The sequence below is a fragment of the Littorina saxatilis genome, linkage group LG9 (assembly GCF_037325665.1).
Source record: "Littorina saxatilis isolate snail1 linkage group LG9, US_GU_Lsax_2.0, whole genome shotgun sequence".
Lineage (NCBI taxonomy): Eukaryota > Metazoa > Mollusca > Gastropoda > Littorinimorpha > Littorinidae > Littorina > Littorina saxatilis.
This window is the reverse complement of record NC_090253.1, coordinates 23,470,888-23,497,990: the sequence shown is the minus strand read 5'-3', so window position 1 is coordinate 23,497,990 and position 27,103 is coordinate 23,470,888. Positions and strand designations below refer to the sequence as shown.

At 41.9% G+C, this 27,103-nt stretch overlaps 1 protein-coding gene across 1 annotated transcript; it reads right to left on the bottom strand.

Annotated features, from left to right (window-relative positions):
* Window positions 1–1,731: 1,731 nt before the first annotated feature.
* On the bottom strand, window positions 1,732–6,288 carry LOC138975644 (E3 ubiquitin-protein ligase TRIM33-like). Its single transcript, XM_070348380.1, has 4 exons — window positions 4,250–6,288; window positions 3,532–3,901; window positions 2,956–3,146; window positions 1,732–2,066 (listed from the first exon to the last, which is right to left on the bottom strand). The coding sequence occupies exons 1-4, from the start codon at window positions 4,976–4,978 to the stop codon at window positions 1,914–1,916; spliced, it is 1,443 nt and encodes a 480-aa protein (XP_070204481.1). The 5' UTR covers window positions 4,979–6,288; the 3' UTR covers window positions 1,732–1,913.
* Window positions 6,289–27,103: the final 20,815 nt, after the last annotated feature.

Sequence of the window (27,103 nt, the reverse complement as noted above, 5' to 3'; positions counted from 1 at the left end):
TTGCTTTCTTCTCATTTCAGGTAGGTTGGCACCTGTTAAGGTTGAGACTGGTTCTCTCACGGACAGTCAGAAGACCGGTCTGTGGTCGCTGCCACCAAGCTGTGCACAGACTTCCCTGTCGGTAATCTTGTCAATGTCGTCTGTGGCAATGGTAAGATAAGGAGTGGTTGTTGTTCTCCATACTCCTGCGTAAAATGTGTCTTGGTCATCAGGTTTGTTCACAAGAAGTTGATAGCTGTTGATTCACAGTTCCAAATCATCCCCCTTCAGGTCTACACTTTGCCAACCCCAGACGGTCTTGGTGGGGTGTGAGGGGAGGGGGGAGTAGCTGTTAAAAGTCGCCAACTAGTATTCAGCCCTCACCGTCTGGCTGTATGATGTGTAGCTGAATCATGTTGCTGGGTGGACTGTTGAGATTACTGACAGTGAGGCTTTTTACTAGGCCCTATTGCTGGGCTAAAAACACGATAGCTGTTACTATTCGCGAAGCAGTCAGGGGGAGCTTACATCCGGGTTTACCTATCTTAAAAGAAAACAAGAGACCTGCTGAACCATGATACTTCCGACTCTTAATTGATTGATCAAATGTTCTGCTACGTGTAAACACACACACACACACACACACACACACACACACACACACACACACACACACACACACACACACACACACACACACACACACACACACACACACACACACACACATACACACACACACACACACACAGGTAGGCAAAATCACGAACAATTCATAACGATTAAGGCACTATGGAAAAGAAGTCAGACTTGTTCACTATTTTTGCTTTACATTAAAACATAATGTACAAGCCACAAAAACAGCTAAATAGATTGAATCAACAAACAAAATCCACAAAAAAGTGAATAAGCAAAGTCAGAATAGTTGTTATGCTCTACCCGCAATTTGGAGAAATGAGTAATATTGTTCACTGCGCAAGTTATAATTTAAACTGTTTCAAAAGCATATTGTGCATCTGACGGACGTTACTCTCAGGGTAAGTATTTGTTATAACAATTAAGAGAAAGTAAAACTAAATCAAAATTAATAACATTACCTGCTGCAACTAATGCAATCAAATTATCCCGACCAATACTTTACTTGATAAACCGGCAGAGAACCTACGGTACAGAACGCAGACACACAGATAAGGGGAGACAATTATTCTGAGTGGTGGCCGTTGTAAAATTCGACCATAGCAGATCACACAGATAAAGGGAGACAACTATATTCTGAGTGGTGGCTGTTGTAAAATTCGACCAAAGCAGATCGACAGGAGAGTTCTAAAATCACGTTTTCTACAAGAAACTTTAGTTTGATCAGGAAAAGTCATCGTTTTAAAAAAATTCATGTACTGCTGATCTTTTAATGTAACTGAGGCGTGTGTCCTTTCCTGGTTCCTAAATCTTATTTTAGCATTAACTTGTCTGATGTTCAGTGGTATTTTGAGAAAATGTGTAAGAATTGGTTTATCTTTACTTTTATAGTTTCCTTCATTTCATTTCACCGCTGGATTTATGACACCGCTATAGATTGCTAAACTTTTTGATACTAATAACAACATTTCACAAAAAGTTAAATTATTAATGTGGTTTTTTTCTGATACATATAATTATGAACTAATCCTGATGATCAATGAATCAACATACCTTTTAGTTAAGCTTTGTGTGTGTATGAGTGTGTGCGTGGGTGTGTGGGTGTGTGTGTGTGTGTGTGTGTGTGTGTGTGTGTGTGTGTGTGTGTGTGTGTACATTTTGCTCATTCCAACAATTATGAACTGGTGATAATAAATATTTACATTAATAGCATTGTTTGTAGCTGTATGTTTTGTTTCGTCTTGCACAACACACTGTGTTGAATCGTGCGGGGAGCTGTGGAGGGTGACGAAGGCCGGTCACAGCAGGTCCAGGACATACTGGCGATTATATCCCATACAGTGGCAGCCTTCACCTACACCATCCCACTTCACGTCCACACAGCCTGCTGGATCCACGCCCCTTGTTGCTGCTAGTCTTGACGGGAAGGCCGTCACTGTGCCTGTCCAGCCCTGCACACAGTACACACTGTTCACTGCTTGTCTGTCACTGTCAGTGTGTGTGTGTGTGTGTGTGTGTGTGTGTGTGTGTGTGAGTGTGTGTGAGTGTGTGTGTGTGCGTAATGTGCGTGTGTGGAGGGAAAGGGGGGAAGGGCACTATAGTGTGTGTGTGTGTGTGTGTGTGTGTGTGTGTGTGTGTGCATGACGTGTGTCACTGTGTGTGTCACTGTATGTGTGTGTGTGTGTGTGTGCGTGTGTTATGTGCGTGCGTGTGTGTGTGTGTGTGTGTGCGTGTGTGTAATGTGCGTGTGTGGAGGGGAAGGGGGGAAGGGCACTATCGTGTGTGTGTGTGCCTTTTGTGTGTGTGTGTATGTGTGTGCGTGTGTGTGTGTGTGTGTGTGTCACTGTGTGTGTGGGTGTGGGTGTGTGCGTGCGTACGTGTGTGTGTAATGTGTGTGTGGAGGGAAGGGGGAAGGGCACTATCGTGTGTGTGTGTGTGTGTGTGTGTGTGTGTTAGCTCTGTGTTAGCTTTGCGGGTGTGAATTTCCTTCAGTGCGTATGATTATCTTTATTTTTTTATCAGAACTTTTTTTTCGGAATCCAGCTTATAACACATGTTACAGAACACAATGCAACAGTAAGTCGCAACTGAACAGAAGCAGAAACTCAATATTCGTACATTAGTTTAATTTCGGTGAAAAACAGACATGTCAAGTAGGAGAGGAACACGCTGTCTTACCCCACACATATATTACACAACAGCAACAGTAAGTTGTATCAGAATAAAAGCAGAATCTGAACATTCGTAGCATCCGTTTCATTCCAGTGACACCTACGACAGAGCGACAGAGATGGAGTCAACTGTGTGACAGGCAGGAGAGGAATTAACACGCTGTCTTACCTCACGGGGAGCTTCCCAGTCCGGTCCCGGTTTGACCCGGTCCCCAACTCTGAGAACTTTGGCCAGCTCCGCCCCTCTGGGTTTGTCTGCAGTCCGTCGTGCTGTCGCTGTTGTCGCTTTAGATGTGGCTGGTGCTGGCTGTGTAGGCTGCTGCAACGTTGTAGGTGTCGAGGTGGGCTTTGTTATTTGTCCTGTAAACAGATTGCGGTCCTTACAAATTTTCGTTTTATGTGTGAGCCCTTTATTGCGTATTTTTATTTTGCAATCATGTCATGCCACGTTCACGCGAAAAATAGTCTCATACTATTGTAAAACGATCCAATCGTGAGTATTCCAAAAACTTTTGGAAATGCAAACCAAACAGCTTCAACACACACACAGCATATATCCCATCATATATCATTATCATTACACCATTAGAGGGTAGTTACTGTTTCTCTTCTTCAGAAAACAAAGTTATTTTCTGTTGACTCTGAGGCTTTTGCGTTGTACTGCAACAAATGGTGTAAGAGATCATCGGGGCTAATAACCGACTAAATTAAAAACAACTTAACATTTGCAGAAAGTCTGCCGTACCCAGATAGGCAATGTCAGACTTCAGTTGATCCAGTTTCTGCAAGTTGAAGGTCAAGTCTGTGAGCTCTACCTTGCGTGTCGTTCCGGTCTGTGACTTCAGGTCGTTGAGGCGTGACGTCAGACTGTTCACCATCCCCAGCAGAGCCCCTCCAGACGCTGACTGAACCAGCTTTCCTACGCTGGCTGTGTTTAGTGCAAGGGCTGCCCGCCATTTCTCAAGCTCCGCCAGTGACGTCATGGTGGCGTCTTCCTCAGCCTGTATCAGGGTGTTGACCTCCTGACGTCGCTTGTCGACCCACTGCTCAAGGTCATCGAACGTGTCCTTGGCCTTTCTTCGCATTGACGGGAACATGTCCTTGACCTCTTTGATCTGAACGAGTAGGAAAACAAATGACTATGCCATCTCTAAATGTCGTACGGTTTTATAAAAAGAATGCTGAACTCATCTAGATTTTGTTTTGGATTTTGGTGATAAATAGAAGTGTCCTTCTTTAATGACAATTAAAAAAAAACAATCATACAATGATGCAGTGTATATTCACTAAGCTTATCTCTAAAATAAACGACGTAATTTGAAAAGATACACAATAAGAGCCCTCAAAAGTGCGTTACTTCTCCTAAATAAAATCACACATTGAATACACAAGAAAAGTAAGATAAACCACAACGTAACAAACTAAATCTATGAAACTCGGAACAGGACAGGTTTAACACCAACCTGTGCTGCCAGTGCTGTCTCCATAGCCCTCAGTCTCTGTGCCTGTTGTTCCAGTTCTCTTCTCTTCTCTGTCGCCACGTCTGTGATGGCCTTCACCTCTACACAGCTGCGATGATTGGTTGTCGCGCACAACATGCATTTGAGCTCTTGATGGGTAGAGCAATAGACTTTAGCCGGCTCGTCATCATGCACGTTACAAGTTGCGCGGTTAATCTCAGCCAATCGTTGCGGACTTAGTTTGTTCAAGTCTTCAATGACGTGTTTCCTGGTTCCCGGTATCTTCTTATGAGTCTTGACGCAATCTTTGCAGATCTTGATGTCACACTGCAGGCAGAATGACGTGGCAGCAGTGTTGTCCTCACAGATCATACAGGCGTGCTGACCGCTGAGCGTGTTGTGACTGTCCACTAGAGCCATGGTGGCCAGGTCAGTGGGCAGGTCATTGACCAAAGTGTTAAGGTCACACTGGCCTAATTGTGAGGTGGGGGGCAGGATGGGGGCTCTGCAGAGCGGACAGCCTCCCTTGACCCCTGCCTTGTGCAGCCACGACACGACGCACTGTTTGCACACCAGGTGTGTACACGGCCGTATCTTTGGCTCTTGATAGCCGTCATGGCAGACAGGGCATTCTGGTAGCTCACTGCTGCTGGTGGCTGAGGCGGCGGCCATGATGACGTCTGTGAACACACACACACACACACACACACACACACACACACACACACACATATATATATATATCCCATGACCTCCCTTCTTTGTCTCTGTTACTTCAGTATGGGTATATATGTTATATTTTTATAGCTCAATAAATACATCATGGACTCCAAAAAATATATGATAGTGCAGATTCCGATTTGGGCAAAGGACTACTTTCCTCCCGACCTTTGACCTCGCGCCGAACAATGTGACACATTTGTATGAAGTTCTAAAATCGTATTGCACGGCTCAGAAAACCATATCAGTTGCACGCAAAAATGAATCTCAGAACTGATCTGATGTATGAGATGCAATAAGCAAAAGTTTCTTTCATTATGAAAGCAATGCAGGTCGAAAAAAACGAACATTCAACTTACAAGATAACCAGATGCTAGCGAACCAAAACAAAAACACGAGTACCCTCCCCTTGCATCGTCAGCAGACGACTTTTGAGAATCTGTCGGTAGTGTGTTTTGGTGTGCGCCTTCAGCTATCAAACATCGGCTGTTTCACGTGTTTTGCGAGCAAGTCTACTCTTTTGCCTGGCTCTGCAGTAAGTCCACATATTTTTCCGTAATCCAGTCATATTCCTTCAAAATGCAATCAATCGGCGGTGACAGACGTGTCGGTCGCGTTTTCCTCACACCGGCCCATACCAGTTTAAGTTCATCCATGCAAACACACTCGCAAAACAGTTTATCACGTAGATACATTTCAAATAGGGAGCAAATGGTTAAATCTAAACCTACATATTTGTTCCCTAAAATTTGCTTCTCTGTCAATAAGCCTAATTACACACGTTCGAGAAAAACAACGTGGAATCGATTCTGAATCGAGTACGCCAAATGGGTCCCAAACCCGTTTCGCCCGTTCTGCCGACCTGAAACGCAAAACAAAAGAATTGTGCGCTTCAACTAAATTAATTTCTATTCGACTTCATTACTTTCTTGCAACTTATGAACCTTTACTTAATGCTTTTAAATGGTCTGAAAGTAGTGTTACCGCGTACTTATCGATGCACTCATTCGTTTTATTTTTTCAGCGACGGTCACTTAGTTTAAGGTTGCAAAAGGGCTAAGTCTCGCTGGCAACAGTTTTACCCTGCACAGATCGCAACAGTGCCGCTAGTAGTCTACACTTTGTGTTTGATGGTAGAATGGGATATACAGATTACAACACTCGTGGTTTTTTATATGGCTTGTATTTCAGTCAAGACCCAGCGGGAATATCAATCGAGAGCCACTCGCCAGAGGCTCGTGTCTCCCGATGATATTCATCCGCTGGGTCTTGACTGAAATACAAGCCATATAAAAAACCACTCGTGTTGTAACCTATACATATATATATATATGACTAAGTGCCAAAAGGTGCGCACGAAAAGCGGACAAAGGGGCTAAAAAATAAAAGTTGACAAACACGACTGATATTGTGATTTTTGTTAAGACAACAGATGCTGGAACAAAATTACGAAAAGAAAAGATAAATTTACCCAAATGATTTTACAAATAACGATAATTTTGTTCGTTATATCATTCAAAACGGCACTGAGTCATAGCATTAAGGTTATCTCGCACGTTTTTAAAGCTAGGGCTTTGAAACTTGGCACACAACCAAAGTATAATGACCTCCAGGTATGGTGCACATCACATTAAACAACATTGAATTTCAAGGTCACAGCGAGGTTAAATTTTCTTTGCAAACTGGAAAATTGTCGTCACGTCTTACATGTTTTAATACTAGATCAGTTAGACTTTACATACTTCACATACTTTCAGCATTTTTATAAAACCTCATTAAAAGTGACCTGCTGGTTAATCTTTGTCAAAGTTCAAGGTCACAGCGGGGTCACATCTGGTCCAAATGTGGAATATTTTCAATTTATTCAGCGCGTTTATAGCACGAGCTTTGAAAATACACACAGTTCTAGTGTATAATGTTCACACACGATTAAAGTCTGGTTGAAAAAGTCAAGGTCACAGCAGGGTCGCGTTGAGGTCAAACATATACATTTTTCAATGAGGTTTTCTCATATGTTTTTGAAGCTAGGGCCTTGAAACTTGGCACACTACGCAAGTTAAATTAAACCTCATCAAATTCCAAGGTCACAGTAAGGTTAAAGATCCTTTAAGGATATTTTCTAAAAAAGGTGACCGCCTGGTTAATGTTTGTCAAATTTCAAGGTCACAGCAGTGCCATCTGGCTTAAACTTTGAAAAATTGTCAATTTCTTCAACTAGTTTTATAGTGTTTGAAGTCATTCACACAGTCATGATGAAAGTCTGGTTGATAAAATCAAACGTCAAGGTCGCAGCGGGGTCGCATTGAAGTCAGACACATACAATTGTCATTTTCACGAACGCCTTTTAAGCAACACCTTTGAAACTTCACACATTCCAAAGTTTTGATGTTGTTTGGTTATAATCAAAGTGTGGTCAATTTCCATGATTGAGAGCATTCAGAGGGGTCAAGTTGAGGTCACACAAAAAGTGATAATCTTTATAAGACTCACGTTTGCTGCTATTGCTCACTTGACATTGGTGAAAGTGCTTATTTTATAATTGTTGATCTTGATGTTTTGACCAATTAATATTACCAGGATCAACCATACCAGATTTCAAAGTCCAGAAGTTGTCAAACCTCAAACCTGTTGGAAGTTTCAAAGATTTAAGCATCAACAAATTTCTATTTGATTTGACCTTAAATAACAGATTTGACCTTAAATCTTAAAACAGATCAACCAGACTTTGGTTTTATATAAATTGAAGTTCAATACAATTTCCTTTTTTTTTACCCACACGAGACCCTGCTATGACCTTCACATTTCTCAAGGATCAACCTTGAATTCTCCATGTTGAACAATCATTAAGCAAAAGCGTTGTTTGAAGTTTGAAGGTTCTAGCTTCAAAAATCTCTGAAAAAATATGTTTCATCCGTTTTCTGAACCACATGTGACCCAGCCGTGACCTTGAAATCTGACAAGGGTCAACAAGACTTTTACCATGCATGGGGGCGATTAAACCCCAAATGTGTGTGAAGTTTCAAGGTTTCAACTTAAACGTCTGAGAAAAATATACATTTTCCTTTTTGGACAATGTGTTGCACGCAAGACAACACGACAAACGCTCGTGTTATCATTCTTTTACTTTAAGGTCGACTTGCGTGCCCGCTCTTTCGCTAATCTCAATTAAAATTTATCTTGGAAGTTCGGTTTTATTACGCTTTTAATTAAGAAGATTAAACTAAGACAACAAATAGTTAGTTTTACCCATTAAACTCGATAAGGTAGTGACATTTTATGTTGAACGCAAGATGGTGTCGCACGCAAGATCTGAAAAGATGTTGACGACATAATTTCAACACTTGATAGCGCATTCGTGGTTCGTGATTTCTTCACAAATTTTGAACACAGAATGTGTCACGTGGTTCCGTAGATGAAGTAGATCTTTGTACATGTAAATTTTGTTTTTAAAAGAAAATAACCGTTAATTACCGAACATTTTGTCGCACGCAAGATATGACGAAATTTTCAAATCGTTTTCAAAAATGCTGTTCAAAAGTTCTGCAGTCTTTGCTGGATTACTTGAAAGACAGCAGTTTGATACACCGTTATCGCTTGACGTGTCGACATCAATTCCAGAGTTTTTGAAAAAGAAATTTAGTAAATATCTGCGATTGAAAAATGTATGCCGTGATGACGACCTTAAAATTCGGTTATCGAAAAAAAAAATTCTCTCGAGATTTAGATTTGACGTTTGGTCTCGTCTGTAAAGCGATGTTTCAGGCATTCAATCAAACTAAATGCAATTCATTTGTGCTTCTTGTTATTTTTCTGTGGCATATTCAAAACACGAGGTATCACGATGTCCGTTTTCAGATGGCCGGTTTTGGCGTTATTTTTGACTTTAAACAAAGATAACTTCAAAACCGTTCAAGTCAGACACACGAAATTATGTCCACTATCTCTTCGCACATTCATCCACACACACACCAATTTTCAGCAGACACACGTTTTTAGAAACATTTGTATTGTAAAACAAAGTCGTCTTCTGTTCTGTGTGCACCTTTTGGCACTTAGTCATATATATATACTAGAGGAATACCCGGCTTCGCCGGGGTGAATCGCGAGACAGAGACAGACAGCGTGGCGGTTCCCCACAATCACCTTTGAAGGCGAAGTCCTGTCAAACGGGATTGAGAATTTTAGAGCTTATTTCTTAGCCCTATATTATCTGTTGTGGCTTCTCAAATGCCAGAACATACAGACAGACAAAAGCCTCTAGACCCCATCACAAACAGAACTCTATAATCCACAGGTGTTGCCCACACTCACACACAAACACACACACACAGAGAAGCCGTATATATATATGTATATCTATATCTATAAATATATAGAGATAGGTGACAGTGTATTTTTTCGCGTGGCTATAAATTGATTCGACCTTTTCACTTTGACAGTAAGAACAACTTACGGGTGCAAGGGAAGCGTTCTGGACAGCGCAGTGACATTCTAAAAATAGTAACGTAGAAACGGGAATATGGATTGAAGCCACACGAAGGAAGGGAGATAAACGCAAAACACTGGAGAAGATAAGGAAGAGTTACTGGGAATGGTGAAATGAACAGAAAAACCAAAATCGGTTCAGCGCTGCGCGCTGGGAGCACGTGTTGAAATATCTCATCGATGATATTGTGTCCGGGGTGTAGCTGAATACGGTGTCCAAATTTGAAAAAGATCCACCGAGAACTTTGGCCGTGCATCGCGAACAGACAGACAGACAGACAGACAGACAGACAGACCGACACTAGTCGTGTATATATATATATATATATATATATATATATATATATACATACACACAATGAGATTTTTTAAGTTTATTGGAATTTGTCAACTAGAAATTGCAAGGCACAGCAAAACGTTTATTTTCAAATATAAAAAGAAACGTTTCCCGACTAAGAATTACGAACCCGCAAAGGATTTTGCTTTTTATAAAATACCACTGCCCAGTGTTTAAAGTAAATAACAAAATAAAAAGCCCTGCTTGAGATAGGAGGCTAGGGTTTTATGGGGGTGAGGCAGAAGAATCAGAGCAAGAGAAAGACGGACAGACGGTCAGACTGAGAGAGAGAGTATCTCCTTGTTTGACCAAAGAAGCTCAAAAGGGAAAAGGGTTTTACACTTCAAGGAAGTAAATTATGCATATCAGCATAGCACATAAAGCTCCTATAAAAAAAGGAGTTATTTCCCTTAGACTCTCTCTCTCTCTCTCTCTCTCTCTCTCTCTCTCTCTCTCTCCGTCACTGTCTATCAAAAATAACCATCCATTTACTCAAAGATTTGTAAGCAGCGATCAGAAACACAGGCCGTGTGCAGAATGACACCGAGCAAGGCTTATAAAGTCCACTAGCGTGTCACAGTGTAGTGACACAAAACCGTAAGTGGATACTACTGAACTGACGTACAACTCACTCCAGTCAAATTATAACTACCGTGAAGCGTACACAATACAAACAGATATGCAGAACTCAAGTGTTATTCCTGATTTGACCTACTTCTAGTGCAGCTGTCCCCGGTATGCATCAGAAGGCTAATATTATCACAGCTGTAGTGTTTGAGAATCTGTTACCATCTAAGGGAAGCAACTGCTATAGATGTGTTAAGTAACTAACAAGAGTTAGTTCCCTTGTTACACACACTGTACTGATCATCTTCATGGCTGACAATAAACACAGCTTGCCCCCTCAAACCATCGTTTGTCGGCTTTATCGTGTACATGCATGGTGAACGTGTATCCACCTTCATCACAGACATCATATTGGCGACGAGGTAAATTATTCCACGTACATATCGGCTCTACCTTGTGCAAGAACTTTGCAATCTCACTTTTCTGACTTGCCACGTGCTCCTCAACTTCCAACATGGCTGAACAGTTATCTGCACTACCTACTTATCCTTCGTTTGACTGTTCGTCCGATGGCGTGTCTATCAGATGGAGCAAGTGGATCGTAAGACTAGAGAACCTGTTCGTTGCATTCAACATTGCCAACGACAAGAGGAAGAAAGCGTTGCTGCTTACGTACGCTGGGAACGATCTGAATGACATTGTAGACTCTTTTCCAGCTGCTGATCTGACCCCTCTGGAGGATGAGACTCACTTCCAGAAACTTGTTGATCGTATCAATGAACATTTTAACCCACAGATCAACAGAGAGTATCAGGTTTTTACCTTCAGACAGCTCACGCAAACATCTGACAGTGTTGACATTTTTTATCAACAGCTGAAACGACATGCCTCTCTCTGTAACTTTGCCAACATTGAGTCTGAAATTAAATCGCAGCTGATAACCGGTTGCAAAGTGAACAAGGTGCGAGAGAAGGGCCTGAGCAACCCAGGAATAACACTGTCTGACCTCCTGCAGTATGCCCGCACATTGGAGTTGACTGCTTCTTACTCAAGAAAAATGCATGAAGACGGTGCAGTTAACCGACTCCATCGTTCAGCTACATCAAGCCAGCATCAGCCTGATCGACGTCATCACCAGCCCCGCCGTAGTCAAGCCTCACACCGTCATAACCAGCCAACCGAGCAATGCAAGAACTGTGGTGGTTGTCACGTTTCAATATATCACTTAAGGTGATTATGAAACGGTTAGTTACTACTAACTAACTAACCACACCACGATCCACTCTCGCAGTCATACAATTAAATAGAGACAACAAAAGTATAAGTTTCAGACGCCTGTTTATGTAAAAACTCGCCACCCCCCTCGAGACTTCACTCAAAATATGTTCTTTTACGTTCACTAAACGTAAAAAACCCGTGGTCACTGACAAAATGCCAGTTAGAATATAGAAAATTATAGTAACACGCTGATCCCGTGTAAAGATAAGAAAATACGACTGTTCTGCTCCAAAAGTGCTAGTTCATGCAGGTGTCACACACCCCACGTCGTCACTACTCGAGTATAATCACAGATAGCAAAAATAACAACGGTGGTCAACGGGGTGCAAAGACATGGTGCACTTAGCTTTCTTTGGCCACTGGGTGGACGGCCTGTAATTAGTCTTTTTAGCCTCCACAACTGCTCCGTCGAATGAAGTGCTGGTTAGCGTGGTGACGAAGCAGAGAACTGTGGAGGCATCAGGCGCCGCACCCAGTCGCTGGTTAGCTGGTTAGCCGGTTCGCTGGTTAGCTGGTTAGCCGGTTCGCTGGTTAGCCGGTGTGCTGGTTAGCGTGGTCCCGCAGAAGGCAGCCGAACAGAAGTTAGGAAAAAGGCTGCAAACAGAAAGCATCGGTGCACTAAACATGTCAGCTACCCCTCACCCTCCACCTTTAAACATGTCATCTTTACATATCTCATCGAGCACGTGGGCCTGCACAAACGGACTTCCCACAACAACAAAACAGCCATTTTTCGTCCTTCTCTCCCTACCTGCAACAAGAAGAGCAAACGCTCGATCGAGTCACTTTCGCAGTTCTGAATATTATATGAGGCATCAGATGGACAGGAAGAAATTGCTATTCACAACACAATGAGTCACGTTCACATAAAATTTGAGCCCGGTCACTTTTATAGTTTCCGAGAAAAGCCCAACGTTAAGTTGTGTGTTGCCGAACAGAAAAGGCTAGTTATCTCCCTTGTTTTTCTGATAACGTTCGTAAAAGGCTACAGATGTAAATACTTTGATGTAAAGAATAATCCTACAAAGTTTCAATCACATCCGATGAACTTTGTCAAAGATATAAAATGTCTAATTTTTCCTTTGACGCTGACCTGTGACCTTGAAAAAGGTCAAAGGTCAACGAAACCATCGTTAAAGTGTACAGGTCATTGGAGGTCACGACTAAACAAAATATGAGCCCGATCGCTTTGATAGTTTCCGAGAAAAGATATAAAATGTCTAATTTTTCCTTTGACGCTGACCTGTGACCTTGAAAAAGGTCAAAGGTCAACGAAACCATCGTTAAAGTGTAGAGGTCATTGGAGGTCACGACTAAACAAAATATGAGCCCGATCGCTTTGATAGTTTCCGAGAAAAGTCCAACGTTAAGGTGGTGTCTACGGCCGGCCGGCCGGACAGACTAACACTGACCGATTACATAGAGTCACTTTTTCTCAAGTGACTCAAAAACCATATACAGGTTAGTATTTTAGCGTCACAGAGAGCAAATTATGCGCTAACCTGGAAAAAACAACAGAGAGTATCAATTTTCATTCCACAAACACAGACTCGTCAACAGCGTTAAATAATGATTTATTACCTCAAACAGCCTATGAATGTAGCACTCTCATGGAAGCAAAACCCGCTTCCTCCCTGGAATGGCCTCTGTTCGTCAACAGTGACAACAACATCCAGAAACCCCTTGTCGAATACTTATGCGAAGACCATCGCACGACGAAGGAAAGATTTGACGACTCGTCCTCAGCAAAACATGTGGCAGTGAGAAGGTGATAACTCGGGCGGGGATATAGCTCAGTTGGTAGCGCGCTGGATTTGTATTCAGTTGGCCGCTGTCAGCGTGAGTTCGATCCCAGGTTCGGCGGAAATTTATTTCAGAGTCAACTTTGTGTGCAGACTCTCTTCGGTGTCCGAACCCTCCCCCCGTGTACACTACATTGGGTGTGCACGTAAAAGATCCCACGATTGACAAAAGGGTCTTTCCTGGCAAAATTGCTTAGGCACAGTTAATAATTGTCTACCTATACCCGTGTGACTTGGAATAATAGGCCGTGAAAGGTAAATATGCGCCGAAATGGCTGCAATCTACTGGTCGTATAAAATTTCATCTCACACGGCATCACTGCAGAGCGCCTAGAACTGTACCCACGGAATATGCGCGATATAAGCGTCATTGATTGATTGATTGATTGAAGTTCCCCTAGAGTGCCGAACATTCTATTCGGTGAAATCCATCATACTCTAGAAACCGTCGTATTCGATCCTTCTTCTTCTGCCGCTGAGTGTCAAGTGCGCCGTCCTTGTGTCTCTCACAGACCACCTAGTCAATAACACGTGACTGACCTTGTCACATATCAAGTTCAGCTATCCACAATTCTGCCTCGCAAAGCAGAATTATCCCCGAAAAATCCGTGCGCCACAAAATCCGTGCTCTGCGCTGTCAGCAAAACTCTGCCGTATAGCCCCGACTCACGCACAGGCGCTTTCAGTCGCAATTGACCAAGAGAAGGCACCCCACTGAGTGACACTTTCTTGGTCTATGTCACCAGATCGTGACAGTGGTACATGGCCGCATGAGAAGGGACAGCATTCGTGCCCTGCTTTCAACAAACAGTGCCGCTCCTGTGGAAAATTCAACCACTTCTCATCCGTCTGCCGTTCCAGTCCACGCAACACGGCAAGATCAGGGACAGGTGGAAGGGGCAGTGCATCCTCTTCCTCCTCCTCCCAACAGCCTCGCTCTATCAAGCACAAGCCCAAACCTGTTCACCACGTTGAGCAACATGGTGAATGTGACAACAGCCTCGCTCTATCAAGCACAAGCCCAAACCTGTTCACCACGTTGAGCAACATGGTGAATGTGACAACAACGACGCTTCGTTCATCGACGACGGCAATGACGCAGACACTGAGTACGTCTTCACTGCAAACGGCAACTCGAATCAACTGCCACGCTTCAAGGTCTACCTCAACGGACAACAGACAACCTTCCTTGCTGATTCCGGAGCTACAGTCAATCTGCTATCACGGACAGATTATGAAAGTCTTACACCTAAGCCACCGCTCAGCCCGTCAAACGTGAGAATCTCTGCGTACGGCAATCAACACTCCATCCGTGCGTTTGGACAGTTTTGCGCTGAACTACAGACTGACACAGCATCCTGCTCAGCCACGATATGTGTTGTTCCAGGCAATGAGAAACCCATCCTGAGCTGGTCAACCTCGCAAACACTCAAGCTGCTGACCACCGTCCTCTGCATCGAGCACAAAACTCAGCAAGAGAACCAGCTTGGTAAACTCAATGATCGACAGATCAAACTCCACATCGACGAGACGGTACAGCCTGTCGCTCAGCACTACCGTCGTGTTCCCTTTCATGTCCGAAAGCATGTGGAAGAACAAATCCGAAAGGATGAAGAACTTGGTGTCATCGAGAAGGCAACTGGTCCAACACCATGGGTATCTCCTATAGTTGTGGTGCCTAAACCCAAGTCTCCAGGCAAGGTACGCGTGTGCGTCGACATGCGTTCTGCAAACAAGGCCATCAGGAGAGAACATCATGCTACCCCAACACTTGATGAACTGAAAACCATGCTCGCAGGTGCTAAAGTTTTCAGCAAGCTTGACCTGAACCAAGGCTACAACCAGCTAGAACTAGCTGAGGAGTCACGCTACATCACGACGTTCTCCACACATCTTGGTATCTACAGATACCGACGCCTCTTCTTTGGTGTGAACTCCGCAAGCGAGATCTTCCAAGAAACTATCAGGCAAGTACTGTCTGGCCTCAAGGGTGTCGTAAACATCAGTGACGACATTCTCTGCTACGGTACGTCACAGCAAGACCATGACAACAACCTACGCGCTCTCATGCAGCGTCTCCGTGAGAAAGACCTCACTCTCAACACTGACAAATGTGAGTACAACAAGAAGTCGCTTGAGTTCCTTGGTCATATCTTCGGGGAAGACGGCATCACCCCAAGCCAAGACAAGCTCAAGACCATTCTTGAACTGCCAACACCAACCAACGCATCTGAAGTAAGAAGTCTTCTCGGCATGATGAACTTCTGTGGTGCACACTTCATTCCAAACTATGCAACACTCACCCATGAACTCCGTCTGCTGACAAAGAAGACAACACCATGGTCGTGGAATGAAAAACATGACGCAGCCCTCGGAACGCTGAAAGCAGAACTCAGCAAAGCAACGACTCTTGCTTACTTCAATCCAGGAAAACCGACAGAGATCTACACCGACGGCAGTCCTGTAGGCATCTCTGCAGTCCTGACCCAAGACAAGCGCATCATCCAGTTTGCAAGCCGAGCGCTCACTCCAACAGAACAAAGATACTCACAGACAGAACGTGAAGCACTCGCCATCACATGGGCCTGTGAATATTTCCACATCTACCTGTTTGGTGCTACATTCACTGTCTACACTGACCACAAGCCTTTGGTCAGCATGTTCAACAACCCTCGTGCTCAACTCTCTGCTCGTGTTGAACGCTGGGTACTGAGAACACAGCCCTACGAAATGACTGTTCAGTACCGACCTGGTTTCGACAACCCCGCCGACTATCTGAGTCGACATCCAGTCCAACAGCATCCCAGCAGCAGAGAAGAGAAGATCGCAGAAGAGTATCTTCACTACGTTGTCGACACGTCCACTCCAAAAGCCATGACGTTAGACACAGTCATCTCAGAAACAGCGAAAGATGTCACCCTTACGGCAGTGATCAACGCAATCCTTACCAGTGACTGGGAAGCCAAAGACGACGTTGACACAAAAACTTTCAGAACCCTCTACTTGTGTCGTTCAGAACTCTCACTCAGTCACAACGCATCAGTTCTACTCAAGGGTACACGCATCGTTCTCCCAGAGTCTCTTCATCTTCAAGCTGTGAAAGTCGCTCACACTGGACATCAAGGCATCGTCAAGACAGTCGCCCTGCTTCGAGAAAAGGTTTGGTTCCGAGGAATGCAAGAGACTGTTGAGAAAGCGGTGAAAAACTGCTTAACCTGTCAAATCTCCACTCCCTCACCAGCCAGAGAACCGCTGAAGATGTCTCCACTGCCCACAGCACCTTGGTCTGAACTGAGTGCTGATTTCGGAGACGCACCCAACGGAAACATTCTCCTTGTCATCACAGATGAATATTCCAGATTCACCGTTGTTGACATTTTGCAATCAACATCCAGCCGGAGTGTGATTCCACGTCTCGACAAGATCTTCGCAGAATACGGCATACCAGATGTTCTGAAGACAGACAATGGCCCATTAAAAATGTATGGTGTGTGCCGAAAAGCAACCATATGAGATTCAGTCAGTGGGACCCTGAATCTACCTGGGGTTAAATCGGGTTATTGACTCTCATTGCATGAATTGTTAAACTGTGAATATATGTACTACTGTTCGTGTTGTTTTTGTGATCCACTGCAATTTCTGTGTATACCTTGGAATCTCAAGGTAATTTTTGAACGGGGCATACAGATGATACATGTTGCCATGGTCACAGAGTGATACGTGTATTTTGCTTATCAGGTGTCGGTGCAGAAACTCCAAGAGGGAACTAAATTCGAATATCTGGAAAACCTGGATGAGGAGATAGACAGCCTAACAGCACATCCTCCTATGTTTGCTCGGACATCTACTACCTTCAAACTGCATACTATGCGTACACACAGGAATATGGACGACTCAACATTGATCAAAATGAGTAAGTAACACAACACAAACAGATGATTTCCATTATGATAGATTTATTTATCTGAAAGTAAAATTGACCACAGAGTGTACAATTTGTTTTCAAATACGAAAATATCACATTGGGTTAAAAAACAAAACACACCATCATATATCATTAAAACTATTCTTTATTTCTAAACACATACATATCAGCATAGTTTATTCATGTACACATCCTCATTTCGGTTCCCAGTCTATCTGAAATCAAGGTAAGATATGCCAGAAAGAATAGCGATCACACAGTGCTTCAGCATGAATTTGAAAACCTGCTCTACGTCACATAGACACAGCGTGTCTTATGATTCTATCCACCCTCTCCAAACAAACACGCACACGTTTTCTCTGGTACGAATGTCTTAAAAGCTCAAACTAAGCTGCTGTTTTATTCTGTCTTGCTTTGCAGGAAATACAGGCACGTCGCTTACCCATAACAGGCAGCAGCTGCTGGTGCGCAAGCGACAGGGGTGTTGCTAGACATTTTCATGTTGGGACATTTGGCCAAAACTGTCAGAACGTTTTTGGGCATCTTGGAAAAAGTTCGGCTATTATTTTGGCTCATCCAAAGTCACCGCAACATTGAAGCACAAGACTCAAGAGGGGAACACCAATACATACAATCATTGTCTTAGGAACACAGATTACAGGGGCGGAGCAGTTAAGCCAGAGGGGGGGGTTACAACCTGGGACCTGGGGTCCAGGGTCCCGTTTGGGGGTCTGGGGGGCAAAGCCCCCCTGAAGCTGAAGAATTTTAGCTATTTTATAAACAATTTGTGGCTTATCCTTGATTTTAAACAGGATCAACTGGTGTCAGCAGCCACTCATTATTTCTTTTAACATTAGTATTAAATAATGGCAATTTATCTTCACTGATATCTGCTCCCGACATCATATAGTATGGTTAGAAGGAAGACATGTCGCATACTGTGACAATTAAAAAACCAATTAACTTCCCCCGGCTTTACAGACAGAAAAAAAGAAAAATAATTCACGGACAGAATTTCTTCTTACCCCTGTAACCCCCCCCCTCCCCTAATCCGCCCCTGGATTATATGTTGCATACTGCAACTGAAACAATCAGCTTTGCAACAGACGCCATGCAGTTCTCTGAAACTTTTTCAAACCTTTAACTTTAATTTCTTGAAAGTAAAACTCTTCCAATCTTGTGCAAATCTTGACAAACCTTGAGAAACATGACTGGTAAAACACCAATAAAAGACCGTGTAGGGTGAGCCATTTTGCTTGGAAACCACGATTTGGACGCTTTTTACATTTAGTCAAGTTTTGACTAAATGTTTTAACATAGAGGGGGAATCGAGACGAGGGTCGTGATATGTGTGTGTGTGTGTGTGTGTGTGTGTGTGTGTGTGTGTGTAGAGCGATTTAGACTAAACTACTGGACCGATCTTTATGAAATTTGACATGAGAGTTCCTGGGAATGATATCCCCGGAAAGTTTTTTTTATTTTTTCGATAAATACCTTTGATGACGTCATATCCGGCTTTTTGTAAAAGTTGAGGCGGCACTGTCACACCCTCATTTTTCAATCAAATTGATTGAAATTTTGGCCCAGCAATCTTCGACGAAGAGCGGACTTTGGTATTGCATTTCAGCTTGGTGGCTTGAAAAATAATTAATGAATTTGGTCATTAAAAATCGGAAACTTGCCATCAAAATTATTTTTTTAAACGATCCAAAAACAATTTCATCTTATTCTTCGTCATTTTCTGATTCCAAAAACATATACATATGTTATATTTGGATTACAAACCAGCTTTAAAAATTAAAAATATGAAAATTATGATTAAAATTAATTGTCCGAAATCGATTTAGAAACAATTTCATCTTATTCCTTGTCGGTCCCTGATTTCAAAAACATATAGATATGATATGTTTGGATTAAAAACAAACTCAGTATGCTAAAAAGAATAGAGATACAGAAACGCGTGTTATCCTGCTCAGCGCGACCATTACCGCACTATTCTGGCTTGTCGATTTCACTGCCTTTCCCACGAGCGGTGGACTGACGAAACTACGAGTATGCGGTCTTGGTGAAAAAATGCAGTGCGTTCAGTTTCATTCTGTGAGTTCGACAGCTTGACTAAATGTTGTTATTTCGCCTTACGCCACTTGTTTTCTCCTCTCTGTGTCTCTGTCTGTGTATCTCTTTCTGTATGTCTGTCTGTCTGCATCTTTGAGTCTTGGAGACTTGAGTCTTGAGTTTGTCTTATGTGTCTGTCTGTCAGTGTCTCTGTCTCTCTCTGTCTCTCTCTCTCTGTCTCTCTCTCCCTTCTTTCTCTCTCTTTCACACACCCCTACCATCCCCCATCCCTCCCCACCTCTTTCCCCCCTATTGTATTCTCCCCCCCCCCCCCCATCACCACCCCACCCCTTCGACCTCACGCCCCTCCCCCTTCCCACCTAGTCATCATGCAACATACATCGATCGTTACTATCGAGAACAAAAAAAGAAATAAGTAAGCTTATAACCCCTCGCAAGGAAATCCACGGCCGTACGTGTTTTGCCATTCACAAATAGCTCGTTTCCCTTCAAAAAGCCTATACATTGGAACAGAGAGTAGAAAAAGAAGCCTAAAAGTAGTCAAGGTGAACCGCAGTTCAAGCATTACCTGGCCTAATTGGCAACATTCAGGCGGCGTCTACGAACTAATCCGTCAAAATCCGTGCACAGGGTTGAAACGGGTGTGCACTGGGCACACAATACACCTGTGGAAAAGAGGGATATGGAGACGTGCTTTTCTTGTTGCCATTAACACTGGAGTGGCGACAGCCCTATGTGATGGGGCTTATCCCTTTCATAGTCCGCGTCAAGTCATGCACTTTTCGCATCACTACCCTTCGTTTCAGTCCCGCGTTGGCACTGTCGCTCAATAATTGCTTATCAGCTGACACTGTCCCCTCCGCCAAACAAAAACAAGTCGCGTAAGGCAAAATTACTACATGAAACTGAACGCACTGCATTTTTTCACAATGACCGTAGTCCGCCGCTTGTGCAAAACGGAGTGAAACTGACGAGCCTGTTTAGCGCGGTAGTGGTTTCGCTGTGCTGCATAGCACGCATTTCTGTACCACTCTTCGTTTTAACTTTCTGAGCGTGTTTTTAATCCAAACATATCATATCTATATGTTTTTGGAATCAGGAACCGACACGGAATAAGATGAAATTGTTTTTAAATCGATTTCGGAAATTTAATTTTGATCATAATTTTTATATTTTTAATTTTCAGAGCTTGTTTTTAATCCAAAAAACCCACATATGTATATGTTTTTGAAATCAGGAAATGATGTAGAATAAGATGAACGTAAATTTTGATCGTTTTATTTTAAAAAAAATGTTTATTACAATTTTCAGATTTTTAATGAGCAAAGTCATTAATTAGATTTTAAGCCACCAAGCTGAAATGCAATACCGAAGTCCGGCCTTCGTCGAAGATTGCTTTTCAAAAATTTCAATCAAAATGAGGGTGTGACAGTGCCGCCTCAACTTTTACAAAAAGCCGGATGTGACGTCATCAATGACATTTATCGAAAAAATGAAAAAAACTTGACTAAATGTAAAAACGTGGAATGCGATTTTAATCACGGTCTGTTTTTTGTGGGTTTGTCTTGGTGGTTATTTTTTTACATTTAGTCAAGTTTTGACTAAATGTTTTAACATAGAGGAGGGAATCGAGACGAGGGTCGTGGTGTATGTGTGTGTGTGTGTGTCTGTGTGTCTGTGTGTGTGTGTGCGTGCGTGCGTGCGTGTGTGTAGAGCGATTCAGACCAAACTACTGGACCGATCTTTATGAAATTTTACATGAGAGTTTCTGGGATTGATATCCCCGAACGTTTTTTTCATTTTTTTGATAAATGTCTTTGATGACGTCATATCCGGCTTTTCGTGAAAGTTGAGGCGGCACTGTCACGCTCTCAATTTTTAACCAAATTGGTTGAAATTTTGGTCAAGTAATCTTCGACGAAGCCCGGACGTCGGTATTGCATTTCAGCTTGGTGGCTTAAAAATTAATTAATGACTTTGGTCATTAAAAATCGGAAAATTGTAAAAAAAAATATTTTTTTATAAAACGATTCAAATTTACGTTCATCTTATTTTCCATCATTTTTGGATTCCAAAAACATATAAATATGTTATATTTGGATTAAAAACAAGCTCTGAAAATTAAAAATATAAAAATTATTATCAAAATTAAATTGTCGAAATCAATTTAAAAACACTTTCATCTTATTCCTTGTCGGTTCCTGATTCCAAAAACATATAGATATGATATGTTTGGATTAAAAACACGCTCAGAAAGTTAAAACGAAGAGAGGTATAGAAAAGCGTGCTATCCTTCTCAGCGCAAGTACTACCCCGCTCTTCTTGTCAATTTCACTGCCTTTGCCATGAGCGGTGGACTGACGATGCTACGAGTATACGGTCTTGCTGAAAAATTGCATTGCGTTCCGTTTCATTCTGTGAGTTCGACAGCTACTTGACTAAATGTTGTATTTTCGCCTTACGCGACTTGTTTACATTTAGTCAAGTTTTGACTAAATGTTTTAACATAGAGGAGGGAATCGAGACGAGGGTCGTGGTGTGTGTGTGTCTGTGTCTGTGTGTCTGTGCGTGTGTGTGTGTAGAGCGATTCAGAGTAAACTACTAGACCGATCTTTATGACATTTTACATGAGAGTTCCTGGGTATGATATCCCCAGACGCTTTTTTCATTTTTTCGATAAATGTCTTTTATGACGTCATATCCGGCTTTTTGTAAAAGTTGAGGCGGCACTGTCACACCCTCAATTTTCAATCAAATTGATTGCAATTTTGGCCAAGCAATCTTCGACGAAGGCCGGACTTCGGTATTGCATTTCAGCATGGAGGCTTACAAATTAATTAATGACTTTGGTCATTAAAAATCTGAAAATTGTAATTAAAATTATTTTTTTTATGAAACGATCCAAAATAACTTTTATTTTATTATTCATCATGTTCTGATTCAAAAAACATATAAATATGTTATATTCGGATTAAAAACAAGCTCTGAAAATTAGAAATATAAAAATTATGATTAAAATTAAATTTCCAAAATCGTTTAAAAAACTATTTCATCTTATTCCTTGTCGGTTCCTGATTCCATAAACATATAGATATGATATGTTTGGATTAAAAACACGCTCAGAAAGTTAAAACGAAGAGAGGTACAGTAAAGCGTGCTATGAAGCACAGCGCAACCGTTACCGCGCCAAACAGGCTCGTCACTTTCACTGCCTTTTGCACTAGCGGCGGACTACGTTCAGTTTCATTCTGTGAGTTCCACAGCTTGACTAAATGTAGTAATTTCAATCAATCAATCAATCAATATGAGGCTTATATCGCGCGTATTCCGTGGGTACAGTTCTAAGCGCAGGGATTTTTTTATTTTTATTTTTTTGTTATGCAATTTTATATCGCGCACATATTCAAGGCGCAGGGATTTATTTATGCCGTGTGAGATGGAATTTTTTTTACACAATACATCACGCATTCACATCGGCCAGCAGATCGCAGCCATTTCGGCGCATATCCTACCTTTCACGGCCTATTATTCCAAGTCACACGGGTATTTTGGTGGACATTTTTTTTATCTATGCCTATACAATTTTGCCAGGAAAGACCCTTTTGTCAATCGTGGGATCTTTAACGTGCACACCCCAATGTAGTGTACACGAAGGGACCTCGGTTTTTCGTCTCATCCGAAAGACTAGCACTTGAACCCACCACCTAGGTTAGGAAAGGGGGGAGAAAATTGCTAACGCCCTGACCCAGGGTCGAACTCGCAACCTCTCGCTTTCGAGCGCAAGTGCGTTACCACTCGGCCACCCAGTCCACTTTTCGCGACTTGTTTGTTTGCTGTAGTTGTTATTTTTTCAAAAAAACACATTTACGCATTTCTCGTGTGGTTTTCCCCATTCGTCTTTGCTATCTTTTTTAATTTATTTTCTTGTTCTTTCTATCTTTCTTCCTTTTTACATTTAGTCAAGTTTTGACTAAATGTTTTAACATGGAGGGGGAATCGAGACGAGGGTCGTGGTGTATGTGTGTGTGTGTGTGTGTGTGTGTGTGCGTGTGTGTGTGTGTGTAGAGCGATTCAGACTAAACTACTGGACCGATCTTTATGAAATTTGACATGAGAGTTCCTGGGAATGATATCCCCGGACCGTTTTTTTAATTTTTTTTATAAATACCTTTGATGACGTCATATTCGGCTTTTTGTAAAAGTTGAGGCGGCACAGTCACACCCTCATTTTTCAATCAAATTGATTGAAATTTTGGCCCAGCAATCTTCGACGAAGGCCGGACTTTGGTATTGCATTTCAGCTTGGTGGCTTAAAAAATGATTAATGAATTTGGTCATTAAAAATCGGATACTTGTCATTAAATTGGTGGTTTTTTTAAACGATCCAAAAACAATTTCATCTTATTTTTCGTCTTTTCTGATTCCAAAAACATATACATATGTTATATTTGGACTACAAACAAGCTCTGAAAATTAAAAATATGAAAATTATGATTAAAATTAATTGTCCAAAATCGATTTAGAAACAATTTCATCTTATTCCTTGTCGGTCCCTGATTCCAAAAACATATAGATATGATATGTTTGGATTAAAAACAAACTCAGTACACTAAAAAGAATAAAGATACAGAAAAGCGCGACCATTACCGCACTATTCTGGCTTGTCGATTTCACTGCCTTTGCCACGAGCGGTGGACTGACGAAACTACGAGTATGCGGTCAAGGTGAAAAAATGCAGTGCGTTCGACAGCTTGACTAAATGTCGTTATTTCGCCTAACGCGACTTGTTATTCTCTGGCTCAGCAGATTGCGATTCGCGGTGACTATCGTCTGCTATGTCGTCTGCTTCGATCGACTCGACAACACTACTACCACTCACCCTGACACTGTCCACATTCGCGGTGTTCCTGTTTTTTGTCAGGAATCACTTACCTTGGCGAATGGTAGCAAACCTTAGCCAATTTAGTTTTTTTCTTTTTTGGTTGCGACATGATGTTCAAATCCAAATCGAAAGCACTGACTGACTGATAAACTATCGCGAACCGGCGAACGCAAACGCTGAGAGTGTGGTTTTCCTTGTCCAAGGGAAACCACTCTTGCATCTATAATTTTCGTCAATGGCTTCTGTTCAAAACATTGATGTTTCGTTTTTGGTATTCGCGAAGGAAATAAACGTCATTCAGTTGACTAAGTACATCGGCAGCAGTTTTAGCAATCAAAGCCTGACCAATACAAAAAACTGGACAAACTTTGGCCGATTCAGGCGAATACTCTTCGGACATTTGGCCGATAGGGACATGAAAGTTTCGGCCAAAGTAAAAAAAAAAATCGGCGATTGGCCGAAGGGCCGACCCAAACGACACCCCTGAGCGAGTGGGGTTTCTCGGCAGAAGCATCAGCGTACCATTACCAACCTGTGCAGTCAAAACAATCAGAAATACTTTCCCAAACGGATGAAGAGTGGGGTTCAAACTCCCTGAGCTACAGAAGGCTGAAATATACTTTTACACATCGTGTGACTGTGTTGAACAAGTATCTTTGGTTGAACAGCTTCCTGCATGGTTTGAAGATGATACTGGGTTGTCACGTGGTCCGGTGCATGGTTCACATGCTGCAACATTTTGTTCCAGATATTTTCCACTGTTGGTGTACTCCAGCATCAGGTAGTCAGTCCATGAGCCGGTCAGCATAGCCTGTGTCCAGTATTGTCCGTTTGACTGTTGCCTGAAACATGGTTTTTTGGAAGTAACTCACGATCTCTGCACACATTTCAACATGTGAATAAGAACAAAAAAAGTTTGTCAAAAGTATACATATTTTAATTTGCATTTACTTAAAGGCCAGACTTTCTTCTCGTTCATTATTTCTTCATAAAGATTCTGGAAATTAACAAAATGTTTCCCCCTCTCAATTGCCTCCTAATTTTTTTTAAAAATGCATGTCGGTTTGTTGTCATCTGTGCATTACTACCTCTTGCCACCCGTGCGGTCATTGCCACCAAGTATCTCAACAATCAAACCGTCTATACAGGCTTAAAGGCACGTCCTTTTCCAAAACAAGATTGCTCACTACACTGATCTGCGAAGACTTTTACATAGAAAAAAAAATCTCTTGACTTGAACATATACCAGGATTCAACATCCTGACTGGTTTTTGGAGCTGGATTTTTTAGGGAATGTTTTACACGTGTGGCGTTTAAGAAATTAATTCATAAAATTCTACATTCGCAAAGAGAGTACCCATACAGAGTGTTCAGTTCTGGTATTTTTCAAAACGGAAGGATGTCCATATCCCATGTAAAAGCCTGGTAAGATTTGAGATTTTGAACCCAATCGTTTACACGGAAAGGGCTGTCGAAGGGCTGTCCATTTAAGAGGACGCATCCATGCCTGGATGAGAAATACACTGATAACACAGAAAAGGCACGAGTTTAACCTGCATATTCACAAAACTGGTTCAGAGGCCCGGTAAAGGGAACACATGTTAGTTATTTTAAGAGAACATCACGAAGACCTAATTATTAAATTAAAGCCTTTCTGCACGAATGTACATCTTCCATGAATTAAGTTATAAAACGCCACATGTGTAATTCATTCCACACACAAAATCCAGCTCCAAGAAGCAGTGAGGCTGTTGATTATTGGTATGTGTTCAAGTCGAGAGATGATTTTTCCTGATATAGTGAGCAAAGACCTGCATTTTTTTTTAAACGTGTTCAGAGGCCTTGAAATGGTTAAACATTTTGTTTATTTCAAGTAGTCTTTATGAAGAAAAAATTAACACTAAGGAAGAAGGCAAATGCAAATTTTATGTTCTTCTTCACGTGTTACATTATGCGTACGTAGATTGCAAGATATTTTCGAAAAAATTCATAGAGAAGCCAATCTGCAAACGGACAAAAATTTACAATATTATTTTATGAAGCCAATAAATTTGACTCAAGAACTAAGCTTCTGTGTTTGAGGTGATGTGCATGGGTATGAATGTTGAATGAGTCCGTCAAAGATACTCTCCATGTCGCCTTACAGTGGAACCTACCATTAAAATTATACCACCTTAAATTACCTTGCTCAAATGTACTGCTTAAAGTTAAACTTCTTGAACATGCAACTCTTGCTGTCTACCATAAAGACCATCAGGTCAACAACATACTCGTGAATGTTTCGTTTTGGTCTATAATTGAACATTTCAGAAAATACTTTCATATTTTTTATTCGGAAGCATACTAACTTTATTTGAAACTACTTCTACAGATATAGTTTTGCAGGTTGACGGGAGGTGAGTTACGAAAGAAATTCAATCCATATGTCGCTCAGCACAGAAAGCATAAACGATTAACATGAGTAGAAATGAACTTGTACTTGTTTTCATAATGCATTATTTGGATGGTATCTGTCAAAGACACTTTCTCGTTTTTTGCAAAGCTAGAATAAGGTCTGGAAGTAAAAGAAGAGAGAAAATGAGTGTGAGTATAAATCAAATCGAAAGTATGCTTCTCATCTATACAGTTCACTGAACATTTAGACACCCTCTGGAAGTCGTCTGGATGTGTATCCATGTTGTAGCAATTAGACTGCTTTTGCGTCTCTCAGTCAATGCAGAAAGATTAATTCCCTGCACAATTCGTAATCTTCTTGTCTCTAGCATGCAGGTGTCTGTTTACCTAA